Source organism: Arvicanthis niloticus, chromosome 5 (assembly GCF_011762505.2).
Source record: "Arvicanthis niloticus isolate mArvNil1 chromosome 5, mArvNil1.pat.X, whole genome shotgun sequence".
Classification (NCBI taxonomy): domain Eukaryota; kingdom Metazoa; phylum Chordata; class Mammalia; order Rodentia; family Muridae; genus Arvicanthis; species Arvicanthis niloticus.
The window spans coordinates 100,894,688-100,921,511 of record NC_047662.1 but is presented as its reverse complement, the minus strand read 5'-3'; the positions used below and the strand labels follow the sequence as shown (position 1 = coordinate 100,921,511).

At 48.2% G+C, this 26,824-nt stretch overlaps 1 protein-coding gene across 6 annotated transcripts in view; it reads left to right on the top strand.

Moving 5' to 3' along the window:
- Nucleotides 1-26,824, top strand: part of Rusc2 (RUN and SH3 domain containing 2) — a 45,998-nt gene that overhangs the window by 9,451 nt on the left and 9,723 nt on the right. For 2 of the 6 annotated variants that reach the window (XM_034502043.2, XM_076935109.1), the window contains one exon: nt 24,480-26,570. The exons of 1 other annotated variant lie outside the window; for it this stretch is intronic. In XM_034502043.2, the coding sequence (XP_034357934.1) occupies nt 24,548-26,570 (2,023 nt within the window). In that variant the 5' untranslated portion in view covers nt 24,480-24,547. Of the gene's footprint in view, nt 1-10,401; nt 10,426-11,667; nt 11,890-16,523; nt 16,855-24,479; nt 26,571-26,824 lie in introns of those variants that run through there. 3 more of the 6 variants (XM_076935110.1, XM_034502045.2, XM_034502042.2) reach the window with 3 other exon arrangements.

Sequence of the window (26,824 nt, the reverse complement as noted above, 5' to 3'; positions counted from 1 at the left end):
GTGAGTGTGTGAGTATGTGTGTGTGTGTGTATGTGTGTATGTGTGTATGTGTGTGTGCGTGCCTGTGTGTGACTGTATGAGTGTGTGTCTGCTTCTAAGCAGGGCCTGCAGCCCAGTCTGACTTAGAACTCACCATTCACAGTCTATGGGTCTTGCGCTACACCCCCTCCCACCAGTGCCTCCCAAATGCTGGTGTCGTGGTCCTTTGTCACCTGACTCGGTGAGTTTTAAATACCTTTTAACTTCCTAGCATGGAAAGCAAAACTTTAGCATTTATAACCTACCTTCTTCACAAGTCCCAATTAAATTAATATCTTGCATTTACCGTGAGGCTTGGTAGTCTGTGAACACTCATTATTACTGTGTACTTTATTGTGTAACTTTTAGTACTTTCTGTCTTTTTTTCTTCTTCTTAATTTTCTATATGATTTGTTCCTGATTCTCCCCTAGATTTTTTGGCAGAACTGTGAAAATACCTTAGAGTGTCATTTTCTAAATGGTCAAGCATGTTTCTGTCGCCTCTGCCTAGAGTCTTTGAGAAGCGCAGCTGTTACCTGTTGAAATTCAGGCCTCAGCTTAACATCCTCCGGCTTGAGCCTTCCTCGTGCTCCTGGACCAGGCCCTGTGCCTATTCCTTTATATTTGTGTGCGACTGGCATTCACTCTGCAGCCATGGTTCTCAACCTTCCCAACGCTGTGAGCTTTAGTACAGCTCCTCATGCTGTGGTGACCCCCAACCACACATTATTTTCATTGCTACTTCATAACTATAATTTTGCTACTGTTATGAATCATAATGTAAATATCTATATTTTCTGATGGTCTTAGGCGACCCCTGTGACCGGGTCATTCGACCCCAGGGGGTTCTTGACCCACAGGTTGAGAACTACTGCTCTATATGACTATATCTTTTGCAAGAATTATTGAGACTTGAGGGAGTCCTAAATTAAAGCATTGATAAATAAGGCTCCTCCTCTTCCTCTTCTTGTTTTCCCTTCTCAAGCCTTCTCTTACTCCCCCACCCCTACCCTCCCCCTCCTCCTTCTCTTTCTCCTCCTCCACTTCTTCTTCCTCTTTCTCTTCTTCCTCCTCCTCCTTTTTCATCTGAGATGGGGCCTCTCTATGTAGCCCTGGCTAACCCAGAACTTAGACCAGGCTAGCCTCAAACTTGCAGGGCTCCACCTGCCTCTGCCTTGTGAGTGCTGAGATTAAACGCTGTGTCACCACCCCCAGCAAGAGCTTTCTAAAGCCATGCTGTGGAGCTATTGAGGGTTGTGAGCGTTCTGTGTAGAAATAACAGATTTTTATTTGCAGAGACGCTTGCCAGCCCATAGGTTTATGTGGAGGGCTCACGGTGTTCTGTTGACAATGAACAATTCAGGTGGTCATGTACCTAACTATGTTCATTGGATGGGGAGTTCTTGATTTGCAGATAGTATCAAATTCACTGTACCTTTCTTTCTCTGTGTTCTCTTGAGACGTTTCCCATGAGAGAGTCACTTCATAACTTACAGAGGAACAAAGAACAGAGTTGTGAAGAAAGGTCAAAGAGTGTGACGCAGTCACCTCCTGAGCAGAAAACAGTGGCCATGGTCAGGACGTGGCCCCTGCTCTAAATTAGTATCAAAAGGCAGGAGCAGGAGTTGGATCCCAGCAAAGGAGACTCCTCCTGGTACGTATGCCTCACAGAGCCCTCCCTAAGTACCAGCTGCTGTCTTTGACGTCGGATACCTTTCCTAGACTCTTCCTTCCGCCGTAAGAAAGGTATTAGTGAGCTGGGCAGTGGTGGCACACGCCTTTAATCCCAGCACTTGGGAGGCAGAGGCAGGCGGATTTCTGAGTTCGAGGCCAGCCTGGTCTACAGAGTGAGTTCCAGGACAGCCAGGGCTACACAGAGAAACCCTGTCTCAAAAACTCCCCCCCAAACAAACACAAACAAAGGTATTAGTGTCTCCATGATACAAATGAAATAGATGGTTTCGGGGTTAAGAGCACAGGTGGACCTGGGTTTGGTTCCCAGCACCCACATGGTGGCTCACAGTCATCTGAACTCCAGTTACAGGGCATCAGATGCTCCTCTTCTGGCCTCCAGTGTCACCAGACACTCGTGTAGTGCACAGACATACATGTAGGTAAAATGCCCATCTACATAAAAATTAATAAATAGATAAATAAATTTCAAATTTTAAATGATTCAATACTGAGAATGATCATATCACTTGCCTAGTGTGATGGAATTTGTCCTTTATAGAACTGAAACCAGACATGCTGGTACACAACTGTAATTGCAGCTGCTCAGGAGGCAGAGGCAGGAGGATCACGGTTTCTGTTCAGCTTGATCTACGTAGCAATAACCTGCCTTAAGAAAAATAAAAACAGCCAGATGTGGCGGCGCACGCCTTTAATTCCACTACTCAGGAGGCAGAGGCAGGTGGATCTCTGTGAGTTTGAGGCCAGCCTGGTCTATAGTGCAAGTTTCAGGACAGCCAGAACTACAGAGAGAAGTCCTATTTTTCATAGCTGTCTGTATTAATCACGGAGAAATAAAAACAAATATCCTGGAGTTGAAATGGGCAATCAGTGGTTTGCTTGTGTGACTTCCTGTGCCTTAAGTATAAATGTGAAAGATAAACAGGGCTAAACTTCAGAAAAGCCATGAATCAAAGCAGACTTAACTAAGGCTAGGCTATTGATCTCTTCTAGCAGTTTTAGTCACTAGTACAATGTAAGCAGACTCTGATTTAAAAAGATGGGGTTGGGGGCTGGAGAGATGGCTCAGCAGTTAAGAGCACTGACTGCTCTTCCAGAGAACCTGAGTTCAATTCCCAGCAACCACATGGTGGCTCACAACCATCTGTAATGGGATCCGATGCCGTCTTCTGGTATGTCTGAAGACAACTACAGTGCACTCATATAAAATAAATAATTTTTATATATATATATATATATATATATATATATATATATATATATATATATATGTATGTATGTATGTTGGGGCTGGAGAGCTAGCTCAGTGTTCAGGAGCACTGGCTGCTCTCCGAGAGGAGCAAGGTTCAATTCCCGTGCACTCACATGGCAGCTCACAACTCTATAACTTTAGTTTCAGGGTGTTCAACACCCTCACAGAGATATACATTCAGGCAAAGCTCCAATGCACAGAAAGTAAAAGGTTTTAAAAAGAAAGAAGGAGGGAGAGAGAGAGAGAGATGTTAGCTAGCTGGTGAGATGGCTTAGTGGGTAAAGGCTCTTGCTGCCAAAGCTGACGGCCTGAGTTGCCAGGGACTGAACTCCCTGGAACCCACTTGTTGGAAGGAGAGATTTAACTCCTGAAAGTTGTTCTCTGACCTCCGTAAGCAACCCATGACATACCCCTGTATCCCCCAAAATAAATGTATTTTTTAAAAAAATGCTAGTTAGCCGCTGGACAAAACTCTGTGTGTGTGTGTGTGTGTGTGTGTGTGTGTGCGCGCGCATGTGTGTGCATGCATTCTCGTGTGTACATAGATGCACATATATGTGCAGTTACACATATGTGTATATCTGTGTGAGAGAAGGAACAACCCCAAGTATTGTTTCTCCTCGGAGAGATGGGGGTCTCTCACTAGCCAGAACTTGCCAGTTAGGCTAAGCTTTGTGTTTATCACAGATGCTCACGAGCTTGCCTGACTCTTTATGCGGGTTTAATCAAACTCAGATACTCATATTTGTCCAGCAAGCACTTTAAGGACAGAAATATTATCGCCACAGCTCCAGAGCTAACATATATATGTATGCGTGTATATACATAAATGTGTGTATGCATAGATATTAAAGATTTATTTAGGTTAATTGTGTTGTATGAGTACTTGGTTGTGTCAGGTATGTATGTACGTGCATGATACCAATGGGAGCCAGAAGAAGCCATCAAATAATCCCCTGGAACTGGAGTTGTGGATGGTTGTGAGCTGCCGTGTGAGTGCTGGGAACACACCCAGGTCCTCTATAGCAAGTGATCTAACCACTGAGCAACCCTTGAAGCCCACTTTATATTTGTGCATGTTCATTACTGAGAATTGAACCCAGAAACTTATCCATGTCAAGCAAGAGTTCTCTCTCTCTCTCTGAGTTCATTCCCAGCAACTCTTATGATTTAACTGTTTGGAATGCAGCCATTCCCAAGACCTAAGTGATAATTTGCATATTCATGTTTCAGTAAGGTCTGTGCCAGGTAGGCACGCATGCTGCCACTCAGCCACGTTCACTGCCCAGCCTGTATAGCCATGCGTGAAGCAGGAAGGATGTATGTCTCCCTGAGGTGGGAAGGCTGTACTTGCTGGGTCCCAGTTGCTGTGCTGCTGGGTTGGACTAGTGAGTCCCCAAGATCCCGCCTCTTTTGGAGTGGCCACTGAAGGCCTGACACCAGTGGACTTTGTTTTGCAAAGGGGCTCGTCCTTCCTGTGAGGTTTGTCTGTATGCAGATTATGCAGTATTCTGTCCCCACATGAACCTTGTGGGGCTGCGGTTGGCAGTGGGGGTAAAGAGTCATGTTCCCCATGCCAGAACCTCCCTACCTCTAGAGATGGCCCCAGTGTAGGTTAACCAAGCAGGAAATGTCCAGCCCTTCCTTGAAATTGTAAACAGTCTGAAGAGTCTTCCAGATGGAGTTGGAGTAGCTCCCAGCAAGGGCAGCGGCCTTATGTAACTTTATAGACTGCCCTCTTTCCCCCTGCCCTTTTAAGGAAAAAAAAACCAAAATGTTCCTCCACCAGTGCTGGACTCTCTGCCACGCATCCTGCATTCTTTCCTCCCTACTCAGCAGCATGAACAGCTAATGGCAGAACTGGAGACTGTGAGGTTAAAGGGAGGATGAGGAAGGAGGAAGGGACATGGAGCTGGCTGTTCTGGGCCTCCTGCTGCAGCTCCAGGCCCGGCCGTGGAAGTGGTCCCTGGGATACTTCTGCAGATCCCAGAAGTCAGCGGGTCCTTCTGCTTCAGTATTCCCTCAGCCCAGCAAGGGGAACCAGAATCGGGCTGTAAACTGTCTACACTTGTGATAGCTGCAGTCCAGTCCAGAGAAAGACATCTTTACAGTTTAGAGGTAGAGAGTTCTAGCCTGACATGTATAAGTCAGGACACATTCTAAGCAGCTACCATGTGTCAGGCTGTAGGCTAGGTTAGGTAGCTTCAAAGATGGTGATGCATGCAACCAAAAAGGGAAGAAAACAACGTAGAACATTGTTAAAATGGTCTATAACCCTTAGGGCTATCTGTATGCTCATGGTCTTATTTCTCTTGTAAGGATGACCACCCGGGTTGTATTCATCTATGAACTGTTGTGTTAATCAGGGATTAACAAAGCTATAGGAAAATCGGAAGGAGGTATAGGCATTACCTACACAACTGCCTAGCAGTTTCTAGATAGCACAAAAGTGGTAGAAACCACAGGGCAGAGGGTGAGGCTGAAGAGATTGTGGAGGGCCAAGTATACCCTGAGAAGTTTGGATTTTATAAAAACCTCTAAATGTACGTAATTGTACAATTTACAAGGCACGGTATGGTTTTTCTCTGTATTTACATACTGTCAAATGATCAGGTCACAGTTATTGGCATACTCATCATTTAACATTTGCCAAAGTCCTCTCTGTTAGTCATTTTGAAATATCCAGTCAGTTATTCTGTTAGGAGTTTTTAAGCAAGAGACTAATGTAATAGACATCATTTAAAAAGGGTGACTCACGGTTTCAGGTTAGACACCGTAAAGATTCAGACAAGCGATAATTATAGGTTACTCTTTAGTGGTGATAAAGATGGAGAACCGTGGACAGGATCAGAAAGTCTTGATTTTTAGGATGTGAGGGGACTTCTAAAGTAGACTATATATTAGTAACAGAAACCCAAACTGTGCGACTTCGACAAGATGAAGAGTTACAGCAGCTGCAAAAGTCCAGTCCTGGCCTGGGAGGCATTCAGTAGCTTGCTCACCATCCTGGTCCCAACAGGGTTCCATGCTGCTTCCCCCAGGCTGTCTCTATAGCCCTAGGTGGTAGCTGTAGTCATCACACCCACCCTACTAGAACCGGGAAGAAAGGAAGGATGCTTCCGATCCAACACACAGACTGCCCCAGAGGCTGCACACTTCCTCCACATGCGTGCTCAGGGCTGCAGGGGAAGTGGGAGCACAGAATTTAACCTGGACGACATTATATTCAGCCAGATTACCAAAGATGAGAAAGAATAAGATTGCTGGGCAGTGGTGGCACACACCATTAATCCCAGCATTTTGGAGGCAGAGGCAGGTGGATTTCTGAGTTCGAGGACAGCCAGGGCTACACAGAGAAACCCTGTCTCAAAAAACAAAACAAAAAAAGGCTGAATATTTGATTGGCAGCTAGCAGACTTGACTTTGGGAAGGTAGGAGATTAATTCAGCTCAGCTCAAAGTGTCTACAAATTAGCAGAGGTGACACCAAGCACTTGAAGAGACTTCTGTGGCCACGAGGCAAAGGTGAATATATTTACATTTTAGTCTTCTAAAATATTAGTTCAAATAAGCCACTAGGTTAAATGTGAATATAACCATATTGATTTGAGGCCGGTCACTACTATAGGAAATCGCCATGCTTGTGATTTTTAATATCTTGTCATTTATTAATACTCAATTGTTGTGAAGGGCAAACCAACAGATTGCTGCTATTTTACAATAAAATCTAAACAAGTCTCAAGTCATTTACTTGGTGTTCCTCTGTTCTGAGGCTTTGAGCAGCATATTAGCGTGGTGAGGACAGAACTTTGGAGTGAGTCAGACCAGAGCTCCAAGCCCAGCTCTGTTCCTTCCAGCTCTGTGATCATGGATAAACTTAATCCCAGACAGTGTGGATGTCCTTAGCTGCAAAGTAGGGCTAGAATATCTACTCTGCAGTTAGTTATTGTGACGATTAGAAATATGTTTATGACCAACAGCTATCACTGTGGGTCACGTATCTAATAAGTCATGGTTACTCTAAGGATTAACTATTTAGCTGTCAGCCATTTCTTTCTTTGCAGTACGCAATTCCACATCATTCAAAGGCTGCTTCTAGAGCAGTTTGGTTCCTGTTTGCAATATCTGGAACTATTTGTGATAGCTTACATTCAGGCAGTCCTGTCTCTGCTCAGAAGGACCTGAGCCCTACACTTGGATTTTTTTGTCCATATTTGCTGTATCCAACCCCTCTTCTGTCCTGACCCATATCATACAGAGAAGTCAGAGAGAGGTAAGTCCCTGAGGACTTGAAAACTGGGAGTAGAGGGAAAAGCCTGCAGGAGCACAGGGTGGTGTTACCAAGCAGAATTAGAGAGGTGGTCTAGGCTCCTTCTGAACTCTAGAATGGTAACGCAATAACATCTGCTGTCAGCCACGTGGGAAGAAGAAAAGTTTCTCGGCACACCCGCCACAGGCAGAGTTCCTAGATACCCCCCTTACATAATGAGGCCTTTAGGGTCTAAAACAACATACATACCTACATACATAAGTACATACATGCTTAACATATGTACATACATACATATGTTTGTGCATATGTGCATACTCACCCTAGATCTGGGGTCAGCAAATTATACTCCAAGCCATGGTGGTTTTGCTATGCTTTTACTAAGAGTAATTTTTACTTTTTTGTTTGTTTGTTTGGTTGGTTGGTTGGTTGGTTTTGTCAAGACAGGGTTTCTTTGTGTAGTTCTTGCTGGCCTGCTCTGTAGACCAGACTGGCCTCTAACTCAGAGATCCATTTGCCTCTGCCCATCTCCCGAGTACTCTTATTAAAGGCATGGTGATTTTTACATTTTTAAAGGGTTGTACATTTCAAAATTTCTGACAATAAAATTCAGATGTTCTTACTACAAATAAAGATTAAGTATTTGGGGGTGATATTGATTTATTTGATTTACTTATTCCACATTGCATTAATAAATCATAGCATTACTTTGAACCCTGTAAGTATTTGACTCTCAATGGTCAATTTACAATAAAATGTTTTTTAAAAAGAAAAACCCAGGAGTGCATTGCATAACTATATTACCCGTAGAGACCACCTATCTGCTCTCTGACCCTTTCTGGATTGAGTTTGCTGGTCCCTAGGACCTCTTCTCCAAAGGCAGGTGGGTATCATTAGAGCTGGCAAGAGAGAGAGGTTCGCATGTCTGTTTTGAATCTCAGAGAAGGCAGAGGCTGTAAAAGTGCATCCGTATCAGTGAAAATAGATTTCTCTTTCTGTCTCTAAGAGTTGCAGAGACCCAGCCAGCTGAGGAGTTGCAGGACAGAAAGAGCAAAGGCTTGTGCTGGGCTAGGGTATAGTACTGCCTTTGTTCCAGCCGTCGGTGTTGCTTTCTGGGGCCTTTTGAACTAAGGCCAGTGACTCCTGCTACCAAATGTACATCAAGTGGGACATTAGCTTCAAACCATTGACCTGGGTCACCACCATCAAGAGAGTTAGGTTTGTGACTCCTCCGTAGAGCATGGGGGTGTGCTCCTTGCGCTTTCCTATTTCTGTCTTCTTTCTTATACATAGTGCAATCACTGCCTTCATTGCTAAGCAGATTCTTAACTATTCACCTGCTTCTCAAGCCCACTCTTCAGTATGGTCACTGTCCTAGAAGAGGGAGAAGCCCAGGAGGAAGCCAGGTGCTCTACCTGACTGCGTGCACAGTTCTCAAATACTTTGGTTCAAATACTTCATTTCATAACATTTACATTTCCTGATTTTTTTTTTTTTCCAAATCTTGTTCTTGCTTCACACCAGAAGATAACTACAAGTAGAGCCTTTTCCAGGTAACAGACCTGGAGCTTGTGAGGACAGGGACCTGTCCCATGTGACCCGGCACTTCAGAGGAAAAGGGGAGAATGAGAGCAGTGTTCCTCTATGGGCAGCCTGCCCTGATCCTGGGCATACTAGCCTCCAGAGGGAGCTGAGCTCAGCCGCCTCTGTCACCAGCAATCCAATCTGGTTCTGTCTGGGGCTGCGGCTTCGTTCTGGTGATCAGGAAAATGGGCCTTGAGTGACCAGAAAGGAATGTATTGACTGAGTCCACACCCTGGCTCCTTAAGGCGCCTCGTGCCACCGAAGTGGCCATGAGTCAGGCGGAGCCAGGAGGTGAAGGAGATGGCTCCTCTGTGCTTGTCTGGTGTTTTGCACCTCAGCATTCCTACCTGACGTGTGGCACATTTTTATCATTCTCCACCAGTCTGCTGTGCGATGAGTTGCTTCATTAGGCAAGTCTACAGCTATTTCCATGGGCTTCCCAGCTGTCTGCTTCCTGTCAGCCTGGTGGGGCAGGGAGAGAACTGTCAGGGGCTGCCTTTCGGGGAGGTGATGGAAACAGCCTCGGAGCTCCACTTGCTATAGTCAGCCTATATACGGTTACTGGGACACTGCTCTATAGGCCTTTGGGAAGAGGTGACGTAGGTACTGGCTTCTGGCCAGACAGCTGGTTTCTTGGTGGCTCTGGCCTGCTGGCACAAGTTTCTAAGAATCTGATGTTTCTGTTGGAAACTATGTGGATCAGAGGGGGACACGCTCAGCCTGTTCTTTGTCTCCAGGCCCTACAATACTCTCCCAAGTATTCCTTTCCTTCCTCTCCTCAGTACACTCAGCACTAGCCTGTGACTTGTGACAAGGTCAAGCTTGGGAACGTTGAGCGGAGATCTTCCCTGATTTTGTTCCAATGACTTCAATACAACCAGCTCGTGTGTGTGTGTGTGTGTGTGTGTGTGTGTCTGTGTGTCTGTGTGTCTGTGTGTCTGTGTGTCTCTGTGTGTGTGCCTGTGTCTCTGTGTGTGAGTCTGTGTGTCTCTGTGTGTATGCATCTGTGTCTGTGTGTGTCTGTGTGTCTGTGTGTCTCTGTGTGTGAGTCTGTGTGTCTCTGTGTGTATGTATCTGTGTCTGTGTGTGTGTGTGTGCTCACACGCGCATACGTCCTGACTGAGATAACCCATTAGCTCTTCCTGACTGAGGGGAGTACTCTGGCAGCAGCTTTCCATTTGAGGTCCGTGTGATCCCGCAGACTTTGGGATCCGTGTGTCCCGCAGACGCCTGGACATGCCATCTGCTTCTTCCACTTACCTGTCTGCTAGTGCTCAGCTGCTTCCCTCCAGAACTCGACTTAGCAACTTGGAGAAGCCTGAGGCCACTCCTAGAGTAGGAAGCTGCCCTACATTTGGCCAGTAACCAGTAGAACTTGATACTGACGCCACAGTGTAAAAATAAACACCAAGAGGAGTTCTGTCTTAATCCACCGCCATCAGAGCAGCTATTATTAGTCTGGAGGCCGAATGGGCAGCTGCGATGGGTGTACAACGGCCTGGATAGACCTATCCTGCCATCTTGGGATCAGACAGCTCCTCCCCTTGGCCGAGCTGAGGGGAGCATGGCGCATGAGAAGTACTTCAGTCTGGGAACATGTGTTATAGCAGGTAACACTAGAGATAGGCTGTTTACTCCAGGAGGTGAATGGAGAGTCCAGGGAAGCCTACCCATGTAGATGGGGTGAGCACAGGATTATGGACCCAGTCTTAGTGCAGGGGGAAAAAAGAAAGTGACGTGACTGTCCTTCCATCTCCCTTGACTCTGTTTTTGGTTTTTGAGACAGTGTCTCTCAGTCCAGATAGACCTGGAACTTGTGCAGCTGAGGTCCGCCTCCCTCTCTGTAGCACTAGGGTTGCAGGTGTGCGCTACCATGCCAGCTTATGCCTGTGGCTGAGAGATGATTTGCCCACAAATGCATTAGACCTAAAGGCTTCTGATTTTCCTGAAAACTGGGAAAAGAGAAAACAACCATTCTAGTCACGGGCAGGTTAATAGTAGTGCCGTCCTGCTGAGCACTTGGGTCAGGTATGACATGTACTCCTCGCTTTAGTTCTACCTCAGGCCTCTGAGGGAATAGCACAGCAGTTTACAGTCTGATGGTGGGGGAGGTCGACTGATTTTCCAGAGTTCCAGAGCTGGCAAGCCATGTGTCAGATTGGAACCCAGGCCTATCATCATATCATCTCCTTGCTCTGTACTTCGCAGAACCTAACCTCTTGAAGACTCAGGACAGAGCCCAGTAAGTGGACGAGAGCAAAACTTATGCTAACCTTGGTCTTGTCACAAAAGCAGATACCATTGTAGTGCCTTTGCTGATGCTACAAAGGTTGTCCCCAGTATTCTCCCCAAGCACAGAGAGAAGGACTCTGGAAGCTGGTGCCATCTAAACTCTACTGGAAAAATAAGGCACAGCCCGGAAAGTCCCAGAGCCCCAGTCCCACTGCTGGAAGATGGCCAGACTGAAACCAGTTCCCTAGGGCAGTGAGCCTGAGATGACAGTCACACAGGGGGGTTGGGGGGGGGTGTGCTTGGAGATTTCCTTGAAAGGCATCAGGCTTCCCTCTGCTCTCTCTTCCCCCTCCCCCATGCTGGTCCCACAAATGGTGTTTGTAATTCAATCTAGATTCCTCTCATAGCCCCTTCTCTGTGCACATGTGCCCTTTTATTTACAGCTCTGGACAAACTGATTGGCTAGCCGTTTGGCATCCTCCATGCTTCAGTCCACTGTCTGGGAGGAGGGGGAGCAGAGAACACTGGGACTTGGCTTCCCAGATCTCAGGAACCAAAAGGCACTGCCAAAGAATTAGCAAGGGTGTTGACCATACTGGACAGTCAAGAAGCAGCTCAGGGGCCTTATTTGATCTGGCTGCCTTACTCTCCTGCAAATTAGTACTTAAGAACTTTCTCCAAGCAAAGCAGGCCACACCAGGCTTCAGCTCCCCCTATTCCTGTCTCTAGCCTCGGTGGTTTCTTGCTTCCTGACTTCTGCATCTGGCATTGGGAGACTTTATCCCGAGGCCTCTTGCCTGCTGTTTTCTCCACCCCTCATCCGAAGAGCTCAGTCTGTCAAGGTAGGACCTGAATCTTGCCAAGTTTCCTGATGTCTCCCTTTCCCCTTTAACCTATGCTTGGAAGAAAGAGGATTTGCAGCAGGTTCTCGGTCTCTAGAGGCATCACTGTGACGTTAGAAGCCGGCACTAGAGAGCGAGGAAGGCATGTCTGCACATTCCTGCTGGGATGCCGAGGACCTGAACATGCCCGTTTACTAACCTTGCCTGAGAACATTCCCTGCCGTCAGGGTTTAGATTTATCCTAAAAGGGACGTGAGAGTGACCAGGTGCTAGAGGCTGAGCTGAGGACGGTAATGGAGAACCATACGCACTGGTTAGGCTGGTAGAAAAGACCGATTTTCTAGGTAAAAATCCCTTCCCTGCAACAGGAGACTCTGGAGCAAAGCTAAGATTATTGTTGGGTTTTTTATGAAATAGAGAAAATCGACTCTTGGTCAGCGCCCACTGGTGGTTTATTCTTTTCCTGGATGATTGCCCAGGGCTGCAATCTCCATTCATTGATTGGGACCTTGAGAGCTCTAGTCACTGCAGAGACTAAGAGGCATGAAACCAACCTGTGTGAGGACTGCCGTGGGTTCTGTCAGTGATGTTTTAAAGCTGCTTGTGCATTGTTGGTTCATAAAGGAACAGCTAGACTTGGGGAAGGGAAGGTATATCCACACCAGGTTGTCCTGTTCTGCTACAGAGCCAGGCCTTTTGCAGAGTGTTTGACTTTAGAGGCGGCAACATACACAAACATGAAGCAGAACAACTGTGCTTCGAAAGAGGCTGCTATATTAGAGAGGCCTGAGAAGGGAGCAGCTGCTGTGTCTGGGATAGCCCTTCCAGAACACTCCCAGCATTCTGGCCAGCCTTGCTTAGAGTCCAAAATAACATGAAACCAGTTAGGAACAGTGATCGCCCTTGCCAGCTAGAAACGGCTACACTCTGCCCAGAGTGAAGCCAGCCGACCTTGAGGCGTTGGCTGTCATTCCGTTTGTAAAAGCAGACTCCTGAGGTCATGGGCAGGTGTGCTCAGACATCTGGCAGCTTGTTTATTCTCCTTGTAACTCAGTCACCGGCACCACAGTCAACTATGGCTACAGTTCTTAAGTCTGCAAATTCTTTGAGCATGTCTCAGATAATTTCCTATAGGAGAGTCGGCACCTTCATCTACTCTCACAGCCTCTGAAGACACAGACCCTCACAACCAGGGAAGGTGGTTCTTTTATAAACAATTGATTTAGGAGCCGCGAAGAAAGATAATTTCTTGTTTTGAATATTATGTGTGTGCATATGTGGAAGAATGCATACGTGCATATGTATAATGCGTATGTGCATATGCATGCAGAGCCCAGAGATCCATCCTGGGTATGTTCCTCAATCACAGTAAGGGGAAGACCTTATTGTTTTGAGGCAGGGTTTCCCCTGAACCTGGAAGCTAGACTGTCCAGCAAGCCCCAGGGATCCTGCTAGTTCCCTGGCTCAGGAATTACAGGCATACTGCCATCATGCTTGGCCTTTCACATACGTATGAAATCTCTGAAAGTGTGTGGCTCTGAATCCCGGCACCTCACTGGCTGGCGGGGGGGGGGGGGGTCATTGCCCCCAGAGACGACTTATTCCTAATCCCAGCAAACCTCGTTCAGTCCTAACTTTGCCTTTGACCAGATGTTTCTGGAATGTTTCCCTTTAAGGAGTATAATCCCTTCGAGTTGCAGTCAGAGTCCCCACAACTGGGAAGGAGAGTTGGCAAGCATGGGGGTTTAGGGTCCCAGCTTAAATCAGGAGCAGGTCAGGAGCAGCTTTAAGGCTGAAAAAAAAATTGAAACCCATGTTCTAACTCTGGTATTGCTTCCCCAAACATGGTGCTGCCCTGTCCACCCCAGAGGCATATTGGCAATGATCTTAATAAAACTCTGAGGCCCGTATCTTAGATTATGATTTCACAACACCCCACAGTGCCTGTACATGACAGGAGTCATGTAGATGCTTGCAGTGTGGTCTTGGAGATGGCTTGCTTGGTAGAATACTAGCCCTGGGAACATGAGGAGCTGAGTTCAGACCCTTAGCACCTGTATAAGCTGGACCCAGTGGCATGCCTGTAACCCCACAAGTACATGAGGCAGAAACAGCCGGGTCACTGTGGCTTGATGACCAGCTAGTTTTCCTCGACTTGGTGACACGTGAGTACGTTCCTGCCAAACCCTGCACACAAACCCACATGCACTCAGCATTCACACAGAGATTGTAAGGTCTCAGGATGGGCCAGCAAATTGGTTCTATAGGTGAAGGTGCTTGCCACCAAGACTGACAACCTTGGTTCAAACTGACTCCTTGAAAGTTGTCCTCTGACCTCTCCATATGTACACATGGCATGTATGTACACACACCCTAAGTGTAAAAGAAAAGAATTGCTTCGAGACACTTCTAGATCAGAAAAATACAGTTTATCATGATTTATTTTGATTTGCCTTAATTTGAGCATTTGCTGTTAGATGCAGTCCTAACAGTTTGAGGTGATACATGGCCAAGAGCGGGTTGTTGCTCATGTCAAATATACCCGAATGGAACAACATAAACAAAAGTACTCCCTGATTTCCAAATAAGTTCCCTGAGGTGAAAGGTCAGCAGAGTGATTACTGGGAAAGGTCGGGGACAAAGGTATACTGAGATTACACAGTCCTCTCCTCTGTCCCTCTTTGAAACAGGGTCCTGCTATGGTAATCCAGACTGACCACAAATTCACAGTGCTTTTCCTCAGCCTTCCAGATGCTAGAGTCACAGATGCTAGGGTCACCATGCCTGGCTCCTTGGGCACCAGGCATGCTGTAGGGTAGTAAAATAGCACCGTGATCTGTGGTGTGCTGAACTACAGGAAACACAGATTGTGTGTCACTAGCCCTGCAGACACAGGTCGTCTGTGTCACAGACGTTTCCGGGACAAAGACCCTGGGACCAGAGCTCTCATGGGAATTAAGTAGTTAGTACACCATGCACTTGATCACAGATGACATTGCTTAATCGGCAGCAAGCCCTTCGAAGTAGTCTATCAGCTCCAGAAAAGGCAAGCACCCTATACCTTTTCAGCCAGCCGTCCTGAGAGGGCTGGTAATGGCTGCTCAGTGTTGTAAGCTCCTCCCCTTTCTGTCTTCCCTTCTTGTCTGCTACTTTGTAGGATCAGGGGCTGTTGATCTTCGAGCAAAGTCAAGGTTAGGTGTGAGTCTCCGGCCGTTGTCCACTTCCCACCTCTATAATTCAGCTCAGTTCAGCGTGAAGTCAGGAAACACACAGGTCTCATGAGGCGGGGAAGATGCAACACACAGGTCTCATGAGGCGGGGAAGATGCAACATCGGAAGTAGATGAGTGTTAGTCGCGCACCTGGAATCTCAGCGCTGTCTCCAAAGGCTTCTTGAGACCTGAAATCCAGAGTTCTTCATGGTGGAACTGAGATAGAATAGTCAGTCTCCATACCCCGGGTTCTACATCCACAGATTCAACCAACCGTGGAGTAGATAGTCCGGGGAGGAGAGCTTGCCTGAGACACATAAAGCCTTCAGTTCAATCCACAGTTCTTGGGGGGAGGGGAGGGAGAGTAAAGGAAACAGTTTAGAGCAAAATCAAATGTGCAAGACTCAGTGGGAACCACTGAGCCCACCTGGGTGTTTGGTTGGTTGGTTTTTTGTGGGGTTTTTGAGGCAGGGTCTCTCTATGTAGTTCTGGCCACCCTAGAATTCTATATGTAGACCAGGCTGGCCTTGAACTCACTGACATCTGCTTGTCCTCGCCTCCCAGGTGCTGGGATTAGAGGCATGTGCTCCCATGGTTGTATGAAAGCTGCTGTTTTGGAGGGTACTGAGCAGTGGCACAAAGGCGGTTCTTCTGGCTGTGTGTGGTCCACTGCTGCTCCGTTAGTCCCACAGATTGGCCCAGAGCCTGAGCAAGGAAGAGGTGGCTGGTTCAGGTATACAGGCAAAGCAAAGACTAAGAAATCGTCTCTTTCCTTTGCCTTCCTTTCTCTGGGAGAAGGTGCTTACCAAACTCTGCCTAGTTAAAGGATTCTACTTCCTAAAACCCTGATTGAACCCGAGTCAGCAAGAACCAAAAACTGCTGTGACCGCCGCTGCAGCTGTTAGACCCTCGGAAGAGCCGGGAGACCCAGCTGAACCCGGGGTTAGGGAGGTAGTCTGCAGCCACCCAGGCCTGGAGCATCACAACCACCTGCTCCAAGAAGCCCACCCTGAGGAACCCTAGGTACCCATCACCGAGATTGGGCTTCAGGAAAAGGTCCGTGGTTGGGATTTTTAATTTGTTTTGTTTTTTGTAGCCTCTGGGTGGGGCTTCCAAAATCTCCTTCCAGGATGGCCCTCCACCCTAACCCAGCTGGAAACCGAACTAAAGAACTAAGCTGGGAAACAAGTAGTCATTCTCGGTAGAGGAAAAGAGGGAGGGGCTTCTGGCCATGGTCGAAAAGGAGTGGCCTGAGAGGAAGGAAGGAAGGAAGCGCCCTGGCTCTGCCCAGACTTCTCCCAAGATTAGGACTCAAGAGAAGCTAGGCTCCGCTCTCCCTGTTTTTTGCTGCTGTCTGGAAAGCCTGTCTTTCTGCACCTATTGCCCTCGGTGGCTGACTTCTCTCTCTCTGCCCCTCCCCCAGACTAACAGGCCGCAGGGACCGACCGGGAACTGAGTGGCTGCACTGTGGGCTTGCCTGCTCCTTTCCCTCCCCATCCCTCCCCCTTGGTAGCAACGTCACCGCAGCCCAGCAGCCGCGGCGGCAGCAGCAAGAAGGCAGGCTGAGATTGCGCAGCCTCCCTGCATTAGCTAGGATGCCATTGTATTAACAGAAATCAGATCTTAGAATATCAGCCCGGTTCCCCTGTGCGATCTCGAGGACCAGTGATTGAGCTGAGATTGTCGAGGTAGAGCACGGCGGGCGTGCAGAAGGAACGGGGACCACCAGATCCAGCTCCAGGCTCCTTGCAGAGGTATGGCTCTGGGGTGGGGGGTGGGAGGTAGCAACTAGGCAGAGGCAGGCTCATCATTAGCATCTGGGCTCTGGCTCCTGAAGGGTGGCTTTGTCTTTCGGATAGGGAGAGTGCCAGCATGCGCAGACAGACTCATCTCTGCATGCATGGGCCGGGAAAGAAAGAGGCTTGAGCTAATGCTATTCATGCTATGTGGTCAAGAAACAAGATCCTTTTCTTTCTCTTTCTTTCTTTCTTTCTTTCTTTCTTTCTTTCTTTCTTTCTCTCTTTCTTTCTTTCTGGGTATTTCTAGTGAAGCTGCTGTCACTGCAGTTGTCACATCTGGACACAAAGACTGAATGGGTGGAGATCCCGCTACAGCTCTTGGAAGTTTATGCTGGAAAACACGAAGGGATCCATGCATTTTTATCAAGAAGGTTGGGTGGCTTTTCCTCCCCACACATGCACACATGCATGCACACAGACATACCCACTGTAGAAGCTATCGTAGAAGCTGCCAAGCTCCAGGTTTGGATGCAGTAAGAACAGAATGTTGAGCTAATGCCTCACAGTGTATGGAGGGAGGGACATTGTGATGCAGAAGGCACCTGACCTGTTATACTCAGCCCTCCTGTACAAAGCAGCTTCCTGGCAGGAAGGGACCTAAGCATAAGCTAACCTAATACCCTCCAATCCACCATCCCACCCTCTTCCCTTCCATCCTGCCCTAGAGAAGACAGTCAGCCCCACAGTGGCTCTCAGCAGGACCTCAGGTCAAGGTCAGATTACTAAAGAGTAACAATGAGTGCCTTTGCCTCCCTGCCAGCTCTGAAGAAACCAGAAAGCTGCTAGGTTCAGTAGCCAACAGAAGGATGCTGTTGATGGCTGTTGATGAACAAAGACAGGAAGCTCTCTTCTGGAGTTGTCTTGCCCATAGGCAGACAGATCCTTAGCTCTGTTTCCACCATTCACCCCAGTAGAGAACTCAGAGACTAGACAGGAGTTGTACAGTGTGCGACTGAGCATTTAAGGAGTGTCGTGAGGGTAGGCTAGTTCCCAGCAAGCCAAGGACTGTGAACAGCGGAGCATGGGGGAAGTGGTGTGAGAACCGTGAATGGGCCAGGATGGGGCAGAAGAAGCCTGGGAACTGGGGCCTGAAAGGCAGGAAGCAGGATTGACCAGTGTGAGAACATGGGATGAAAGGGGCTGCGGGTTCAGGGTTCAGACTAGTTGATAGAGTGTCATATAAGTGGTCACAACCGCGAATTCCAGAACGACAGGAAACAGGTGTGGGTCATGACCGGACTGGCTTCCCTTAAGCACTTGAGAATGAGTGGTAGCAGAGACACCCTTGAGAGCTGGACCTGCCCGGGCTTGGAGCCATTTCAGCTGTGATTGTGAGTGAGCTACCTATACCCTGCGGCCTTTGCTTCCACATGCATTAAACGGGTGTGATGACACACACCTCTAATCTCAGGACTCTGGAGGAAGAGGCTGGCAGATCTCTGAGTTCAAGGCCAGCCTCAGCTACAGACCCAGTTCTAGGTCAGCCAGGGCTAATCAGTGGGGCCTTGTCTCAAAAACAAACAAACAAACAAACAAACAACCCTAGCAATGAAAATGTATGTGACTATCTGGGGATGTTTGGATGGAATCGGAGCCCCTGAACCTGTTCACCCAGACAGCACATCTTCTTGCTGGCTGAGCCACTACTCTGTCTAGTTAGACATAGGTAGGAGGCTCATCTTCTATGGGAGCTGCCTCCTCCTCTCTTCATTTAATTAGGAACGAAAAGTATGAAGCGAGTTCATTCATCTCAGAGTTGTGTTTACCTATGGCCACAGTGTTAAATTTTCAGTCCCCAGGAAAGAAGTCGCAGATGTAGTCGTACCTGCTTCCTGCAGTGTTCAAGGCAGTCAAGTAGCTTGGTACATTATTCCTCGTTGTATTTGTTTGACTCAGAGCCTCATGTAGCCCAGGTTAGTGTGACCTGACTGGAGCTCAGAGGAGCCTTGAACTCCTAACCTCTCTCCCTACCCCACAGATGCTGGGGTTATAGGTGTCGCCATTTCATTCCTTTTTTTAATGTTCAAAAATTAGGGTTCCTGGTTCCCACCTTAATGCTCCTGTTTGTTTGTTCATTTGTTTGTAATACTCTGGCCCTGAGCTATATCTCCAGGCCCCTCTTTTCACATTTATGTGTATGAATGTTTTGCCTGAATGTATCTATGAACTCCAGGGAAAGTCTAGTGTTATAAGTAAGGAGAAGCCCCTTACTTAGAGAAAACAATTATTTATGTACATGGTGTGTATTATATACAGATGACACAGAAGAAAAAAGGGAAATCATCCAGAATTGCACAACAGAGATCAGCACTGTGAATATTTTGTTATGTCTTCCCCATGCATATAAATATGAAAAATAATAAAAATAACTTAGAAAGCATTACATACACACACAGTTCATCTTCTGTTTCCTTTCTAAGTCAATACTCATATTACCACACTAACAGTGTTTTGAGCCCTGGTCTCACTGTGTATTCACTCTGGCTTTGAATCCTGGGTTGGAGAAACTCCTCTGCTTCAGCCTTCTGAGTAGCTGGGGCCACAGGGCCTCACCATACTCAGCTAATAGCATAGGATTGTTTTATTTTTTTAATTAATTAATTAATTAATTTTGTTTTTTTTTTCAAGACAGGGTTTCTCTGTGTAGCCATGGCTGTCCTGGAACTCACTCTGTAGACCAGGCTGGCCTTGAACTCAGAAATGTGCCTGCCCCTGCCTCCCAAGCGCTGGGATTAAAGGCGTGCACCACCACCGCCCAGCCATAGAATTGTTTTAATCACACATGCATGCATTTGCACACACACATATACAGTGCACACACCATGTGCATGCACACATTTTGGGGGTGGGCAGGGTTTCATTCTGTAGCCCTGGCAGATAAAAGGCATGCACCACACCTGACTGTATATTTTCTTTTCTTTCTTTCTTTCTTTTTTCTTTTTCTTTTTTTTTTTTTAGACAGGGTTACTCTGTGTAGCCCTGGCTGTCCTAAAACTCACTCTGTAGACCAGGCTTGCCTTGAACTCGGCAATCCGCCTGCCTCTGCCTCCCAAGTGCCTGGACTAAAAGCTTGTGCCACCACTGCCCGGCAACTGTATATTTTCAATTGATTGATCATTGTTGGGATTTTAGAGTCTTGTCACTCTTGTTATCCTCATGATGTGTAGCGTGTGTGTGTGTGTGTGTGTGTGTGTGTGTGTGTGTGTGTGTCTGTCCCAATTTATTTGTAAAGGAGATAGGAGGAAGTAAGGGGGAAGTTGTCTTGTATCTCTTATATCAAAGCATCCTAAAAAATCCTGTCCATTGTTCCTATTCCTTAAAATGTCACTAAGCTGTTGTTCCTCATACCCTGTCTTGTTCTTACTTTATTTCTCCAAATGCCTACCCCCTCCAGCCCACCCCAGCCCCCCAGCACACACCCCAGCCCAGCCTACCCCAGCCCCCCAGCACACACCCCAGCCCAGCCTACCGCAGCCCCCCAGTACACCCCCTCTCTTCCACCCCAGCCCCCCCCAGCACACATCCCCAGCCCCCCAGTACACCCCCCTCCAGCCCACCTCACCCCAGCCACTGCAGCAGGCTTTCTGCCACTCCTCTTCCCGGAACCATGCTCTTTTGTGGGTTTTGTTTTTGTTCATTGAGACAAGATCTCACTCTGTAGCCTTAGTTTTTATCACCCCACGGAGATCCCCCTTAACCATTAAGCAGTTGTTCCACATCCCCCAGCCCTTGGAAGCTGCTAATCTGCCTTCCATTTCAGTTGGTTTGTTTAGACATTTCATACAAGTCATACACCACAGGAAGGAGTCATTTGTGACAGCTTCTTTTTCTTAATATCATCTTGTGGGGCTCCTTCATGTTGTAGCAGGTTCTAGTGGCTCAAGCTTTTATTGGCAAATAATAGTCCATCTCGTGTGTATGTCACATTCATACTAACTTTAGCTGGTATATAAAACAATGGGAGATATATTACCTTTTGCTTATTCATTCATCAGCTCACAGGCTTTGGTATCTTGCCGTGTTCTTGGTTACTCTGCGTGAGGCTGCTGTGAGCATATTTATAGTGGCTTCTCTGTGATCAAGTTCTCCCTCTCCTCTGAGTTCAGTCCTAGAAGTGGGGTTGCAGGGTCTCATGGGCCAGTCTGTATAACATTCTGGGGGAGGGATGGTCAGATGGTTTTTTCAAGGGCCTGCCCCATTTTACAGCTCCCCAGCCATGTGTGGGTTGTAATTTCTCCATGCCATCACCAATGTTTGTGGTTGCTGTATGTCTTGGTTTAGAGACCCCATTGGGAGAGCGATGGTATGTCGTTGGGGTTCTTATTTTCATAATGACTAATGATGTCGCCCATCTTTTCATCTTGCTAAAGATGAAAAAGATGTTTCTTCTTTAAAGAAACATCTATTTAGTGATGGGCATGGTGACACTTTAAGTCCTAGTTCTCTGTAGGCAAAAGCAGGTAGATTAATCTGAGTTCAAAGCCAGCTTGGTCTACATAGTGAGTCAAGGCCATCCAGAGGTATATAAGGAGGCCTGTCACCAAAAAAAGAAACAAAGAAACAAAGAAGTTGTAAGAGCTTTTTATATAATTTGATTAGAAACCACTGTCAGAAGTATGATTTAAAAGTACGTTCTCCTATTCTGTGGGGTGGCTCTTGTGTGTGTGTATGTTTGAGTGAATGCATGTCGACTTGAAGGGTCATTACTCGGGACCTTGAGACGGGGTCCCTCGCTGGCCTGGGGTTCTCCGGGCAGGCTAGGCTGGCTGGCCAGAGTCCTAGGCAGTTCCCAGTGGTGGGTTTACAAGCCGGCGCCACTGTGCCCTGCCTGTTTAATACAGAGTCTGGGGACCACTCAGGTCTCCATGCTTGCATGGCAAGAGCTTTACATCTGACCTGTGCTCACTTTTTACTTTTTTAGTGGCATCCTTTGAAGCACAGTGATGTTTAATGAGATAAGAAACACCACTGTTAGGTTTGGTTTACCACGGTTTAATCTCTAGTTGCCGATGGGCTCCGTGTGTAGAGTGCTTACTGAGGATACATGAAGACCTGGGCTAAGTCCTTAGCACATATAAACTGGGCGTGGTGGTCCATGCCTGTGTGGCTAGATGTGGATTTGAAGGCCAGCCTGTGGTACGTGAGACCCTGACTCTATTCTTATTTTTTTTCTTCTATAACTCTTTTTTATTTTTTTCTTTTTTATTTTATTTTTTTTATGGTTTTTCGAGACAGTTTCTCTGTGTAATCCTGGCTGTCCTGGAACTCACTCTGTAGACTAGGCTGGCCTCAAACTCAGAATCTGCCTGCCTCTGCCTCCCCAGCTGCCTCCCAAGTGCTGGGATTAAAGGCGTGCGCCACCACCGCCTTCTATAACTCTTAACCGTGTAACTTAGTTTAACTTCTCTAGTTTTTGCTTTTCAGCATCCATGCTGAATATCTTACTCAACACAACAGCACTTACAAATCCAATAAAGGAGGCTTCCTCTCAGAAGTCTTAATTTTAATGTGATTTAACATTCATAATTGCAAGGTATACGTATGTTTAATTATAACTTACTATAATTGTCCCTCATGCATACAGTTGTTGGACATTTGCATTTCCCTTTCAGGCATTTCCTTAGGCATGTAAAACCCGCCTGGCCCTTTACTGTATCCCACGCGAGAGCCGGGCCCTTTGGTCTAAATGAGTTCAACTTTCAGCAGTCAGTGCTGTCGAGGGGTCAGTTAAATGATAAGAGAAAGTAAATGTGGGGTTTAGAGCCAGAGTAGGTAAAGGGAGAAGAGAGCTTGACGGATCAGAAGACATTAGCGTTGGGGAGTCTAGGAGAAAGAGGCCTGAGTCCAACAACCTAGGCAAAGAGAGTGGGAAAGGTCATTTCTGCACAGACTAGAGGACCTCACGGCTGACGGCTGACAGGACTTTAGCCTCTCAGAGGAAAAACTTGGATAGAGACTTTTCAGGAAATCCCAGTAGTGAAGGTTCTAGGCTGCTGGTTTTCAGTCTATGCATAATGACCCCTTTGGGAGTCAAACGACCCTTTCACAGGGTTCGAATACAGGTATCCTGCATATCATTACGATTAGCACATAATGATTCAAGACAGCAAAATTATGTTTATGAAGTATCAATAAAAATGATTTTATGGTTGGGGGTCACCACCACATGAGGAGCTGGATTAAAGGGTCGCAGCATTAGGAAGGCTGAGAACTATTGCTCTAGGCTAAAACAAAGACAAATTGGGGTACTTTAAAGATTCTGAACCCTTACCTAAACAAGCATCAGAACTGTGTTAGGCCCCATGTGTGCCAGGTCTGTGCACTATGACAGAGTGATGGGGTGAGGATAAGAGTGACCTCACCCCCCTTGTAGGGAGAGGTCAGTGTCAGCTCTACTTGCTTGTAGTTATCCATTGTGTGTTTATGAAGCTCTGTGTTACAGTAGTAACACAGCTCTCAGAGACTGAGCCACCAACCAGACAACACACACGAACTGGAACGAGGCCCCCGGCACATATGTAGCTGACATGCAGCTCAGTCTGTGTGTCCCCCAACAGTGGGAGCAGAGGCTCCCCTAAAGCTGTAGCCTGACTGTGGTATTCGTTCCCCACCAGGGCTGCCTTGTCTGGACTCAGCAGGAGAGAATGTGCCTAATCTGGCAGAGATATGATGCACCAGGGCAGGGGGGTACCCAGAGTGACCCTCCACTCTCAGAGCAGAAGGGGGAGGATTAGGAAGAGGGGCAGTGTTTGGGATGTAAATAAATTAATTAATAAAAAAAACCTATAGTAGCCCATAGTAATCAGAGGGATAAGTGTTCTGGGGCCCATGGGGGTAGAAGATGGGTAAGTGCTGGAACCTTCGGTCAACTGGGATGGTGTGTTTTGAGATACATTTCTTACAAAATTATACCTGATTTCTATGAGCACATGATATATGTCTAATTTTTTTCTCCTCATCTGTAAACTTGCCTGCCATAGCTGTACAGGCATTGCTGTTCCTTCCGTGTGTGTGTGTGTGTGTGTGTGTGTGTGTGTGTGTGTGTGTGTGTATGTGTGTGTGGTCATTATTTACTGCTTAGAGGAGAACAGAACGGCCCGAGAGCTACCTCAGCAGGTAAAGACACTTGTCACCAAACCTGGCATCCTGAGATCACTCCCTGGGACTCAGACGGTGGAGGGAGAGCAGAGCTCTAAGTCGTCCTCTGGCCTCCGTACACACACTGGGGCACACGCATACACGCAGCCACAGGCTCTCCAGTAGGAAATAAATGTAACTGTAAAAAAGAAAAAGGAGGAACATGTCCCTGAGCTCTACACGTTCGTATGTGGCATTAAAAGAGGCCCTTTACTCACCCTAGATACACAGTGACCTTACAGTGAAGCAGGGTCTCTGAACCTGGGCCTGTGCAATGCAGAAAGTGTAGTGGTGTCCATGTATGTTGTTAGCGTGTGCTGTCAGAGCGCCACCTTGACCCAGAGCCTTTATTCCTCATGGATTCTTGTCCATCTGAAAATAATTGGGGCTGGGCCTGTCCCTGATTTCCAGGGAGGTGACATTAGGTTCCCTTTCTTTTCCAGGTGCCAAGCTCTCCTGATGAAATGTGTTCTGCCCCACTGGGCTCCAAAGGCAGTATCTGGTGCTGTTGATGCCCTTGTTGGAACTTTCCAGAATGGATAGCCCCCCTAAGCTGACTGGAGAGACCCTCATCGTCCACCATATCCCCTTAGTGCACTGCCAAGTCCCAGACAGGCAGTGCTGCGGGGGTGCAGGTGGAGGCGGTGGGGGCACAAGAGCCAATCCCTTCTGTCCCCCGGAATTGGGCCTCACTCAGCCTGACCAAGACCTAGGCCAAGCTGACTCCCTTCTGTACAGCAGCCTGCACTCAGCGTCAGGGGCACCTACTCGGTCTTCAGACAGCGTCAAGACTAGGAGTCGGGATGGACGAGGCCCTGGAGCTCCCAAACGGCACAATCCCTTCTTGGTGCAGGAAGGTGTGGGTGAGACAGGACTCGGTGACCTGCATGATGGCAGCACTGGTGACAGTATCACTCAGAAGTCCTTCCACCTGCACAGCACCAGCCAGCCCTTCCATCTGTCTTCTTTCCAGCTGCCACCATCTGGCCCCGGACAGGGCAGGCCGTGGGGTGCAACACGCAGTCGGCCTGGAGTGGTGGAGGGACAGGAACAGGACCCAGCGACAACCTTGGGGACCCAGTGCAGCACCAACCACTGCTGCCGGCCAGAGCTGGAAGCCGAGACAATGGAGCTGGACGAGTGTGGGGGACACGGGGGCAGTGGCAGTGGAGGAGGGGCCAGCGATACCTCTGGCTTCTCCTTTGAACAAGAGTGGAAACTCAGTTCCGACGAATCCCCAAGACACCCTGGACGCTCCGGTTCAGGGGCCCAGCGCTGCCACTGCAGTAGCACCTCCAGTCAGTCGGAGGCAGCTGACCAGTCCATGGGCTACGTCAGTGACTCCTCCTGTAACAGCTCCGACGGCGTGCTAGTCACGTTCAGCACCCTCTACAATAAGATGCACGGCAGCTCCCGTGCCAACCTCAACTCTGTCCCTCAGTCCTGCAGCGACTCTTCCTTCTGCAGCCACGCAGACCCTGGAGCCTTCTACCTGGACCTGCAACCCTCCCCGGCTGAGTCGAGAATGTCTTGTGAGTCCCACCACCCTGAGAACGGAGACAGGGAAGAGGGCTGTGGATGCCCTCATGCCTCATCCCCCGAGCTCGATGCCAACTGCAACGCCTACCGCCCACACTGTGAGCCCTGCCCAGCTGTGGCTGACCTCACAGCCTGCTTCCAAAGCCAGGCCCGCCTTGTAGTGGCCACACAGAATTACTATAAACTTGTCACCTGTGACCTGTCCTCGCAATCCTCCCCGAGCCCAGCTGGCTCGTCCATCACCAGTTGCTCTGAAGAACACACCAAGATAAGTCCTCCACCAGGCCCCGGCTCAGACCCAGACCCCAGCCAGCCCTCCGAGTATTACCTCTTCCAGAAGCCAGACATCCAGCCAGAGGAACAAGAAACTGTAGGTTCCTCAACAGAAGCAGCAACCGCCATGGGCCCCACTGTACTTGAAGGGCAGGTGTACACAAATACTTCCCCCCCCAACCTCAGCACTGGCCGGCAGCGCTCCCGAAGCTATGATCGAAGTCTGGACCGCAGCCCCACTATGCGCTTGGGCTCACTGGAGCGCATGCTGAGTTGCCCAGTACGCTTAAGCGAGGGTCCTGCAGCCCTAGCTGGGCCTGCTTCCCCACCCAGGAGAGTTACCTCTTTTGCTGAGTTGGCCAAAGGCCGGAAGAAAGCTGCAGGCTCTGGGTCCCCACCACTTAGAGTGAGCGTTGGAGAGTCTTCCCAGGAGTTCTCACCCATCCAAGAAGCCCAACAAGACAGGGCAGGGCCATCTGAGGAGGGCTCGCGATGTAGCCATAGCCTGCCGTCCATGCCCTTGGGGCCAAGCCTGGACCTCCTTGGCCCAGAACCCTGGTCCACCCAGGTTTGCCAGGGTTCCCAGTCCAGTGAGATGCCACTTCCTAGCCTCAGAGCTGCTGGGCAGGGACCCTTGGCCCAGCTAATGGATCCTGGGCCTGCTCTCCCAGGGAGCCCAGCCAACAGCCATACCCAGAGGGATGCAAGAGCCAGAGCCGACGGTAAGGAACTCAGAGTACATATGCGTTTGTTCCATACCAGCCTGGGCCTCTCTTTCTGGTCCAACACATGTGCTGCCCCTGGGGTGGGGACAGGGAGAAGAGAGTGACAAACAGATACATCACTAGGACTTGGAGACTGGTGTCCTGGGAAACCCTGAAGGAATTACTGGCAGAGACTAGGCCTGTGGTCAGTTGTAGACATGCAGGGATTTGCAGGGCTTAAAGCAACTCAGGGACGTGTCCAGCAGGGAAGC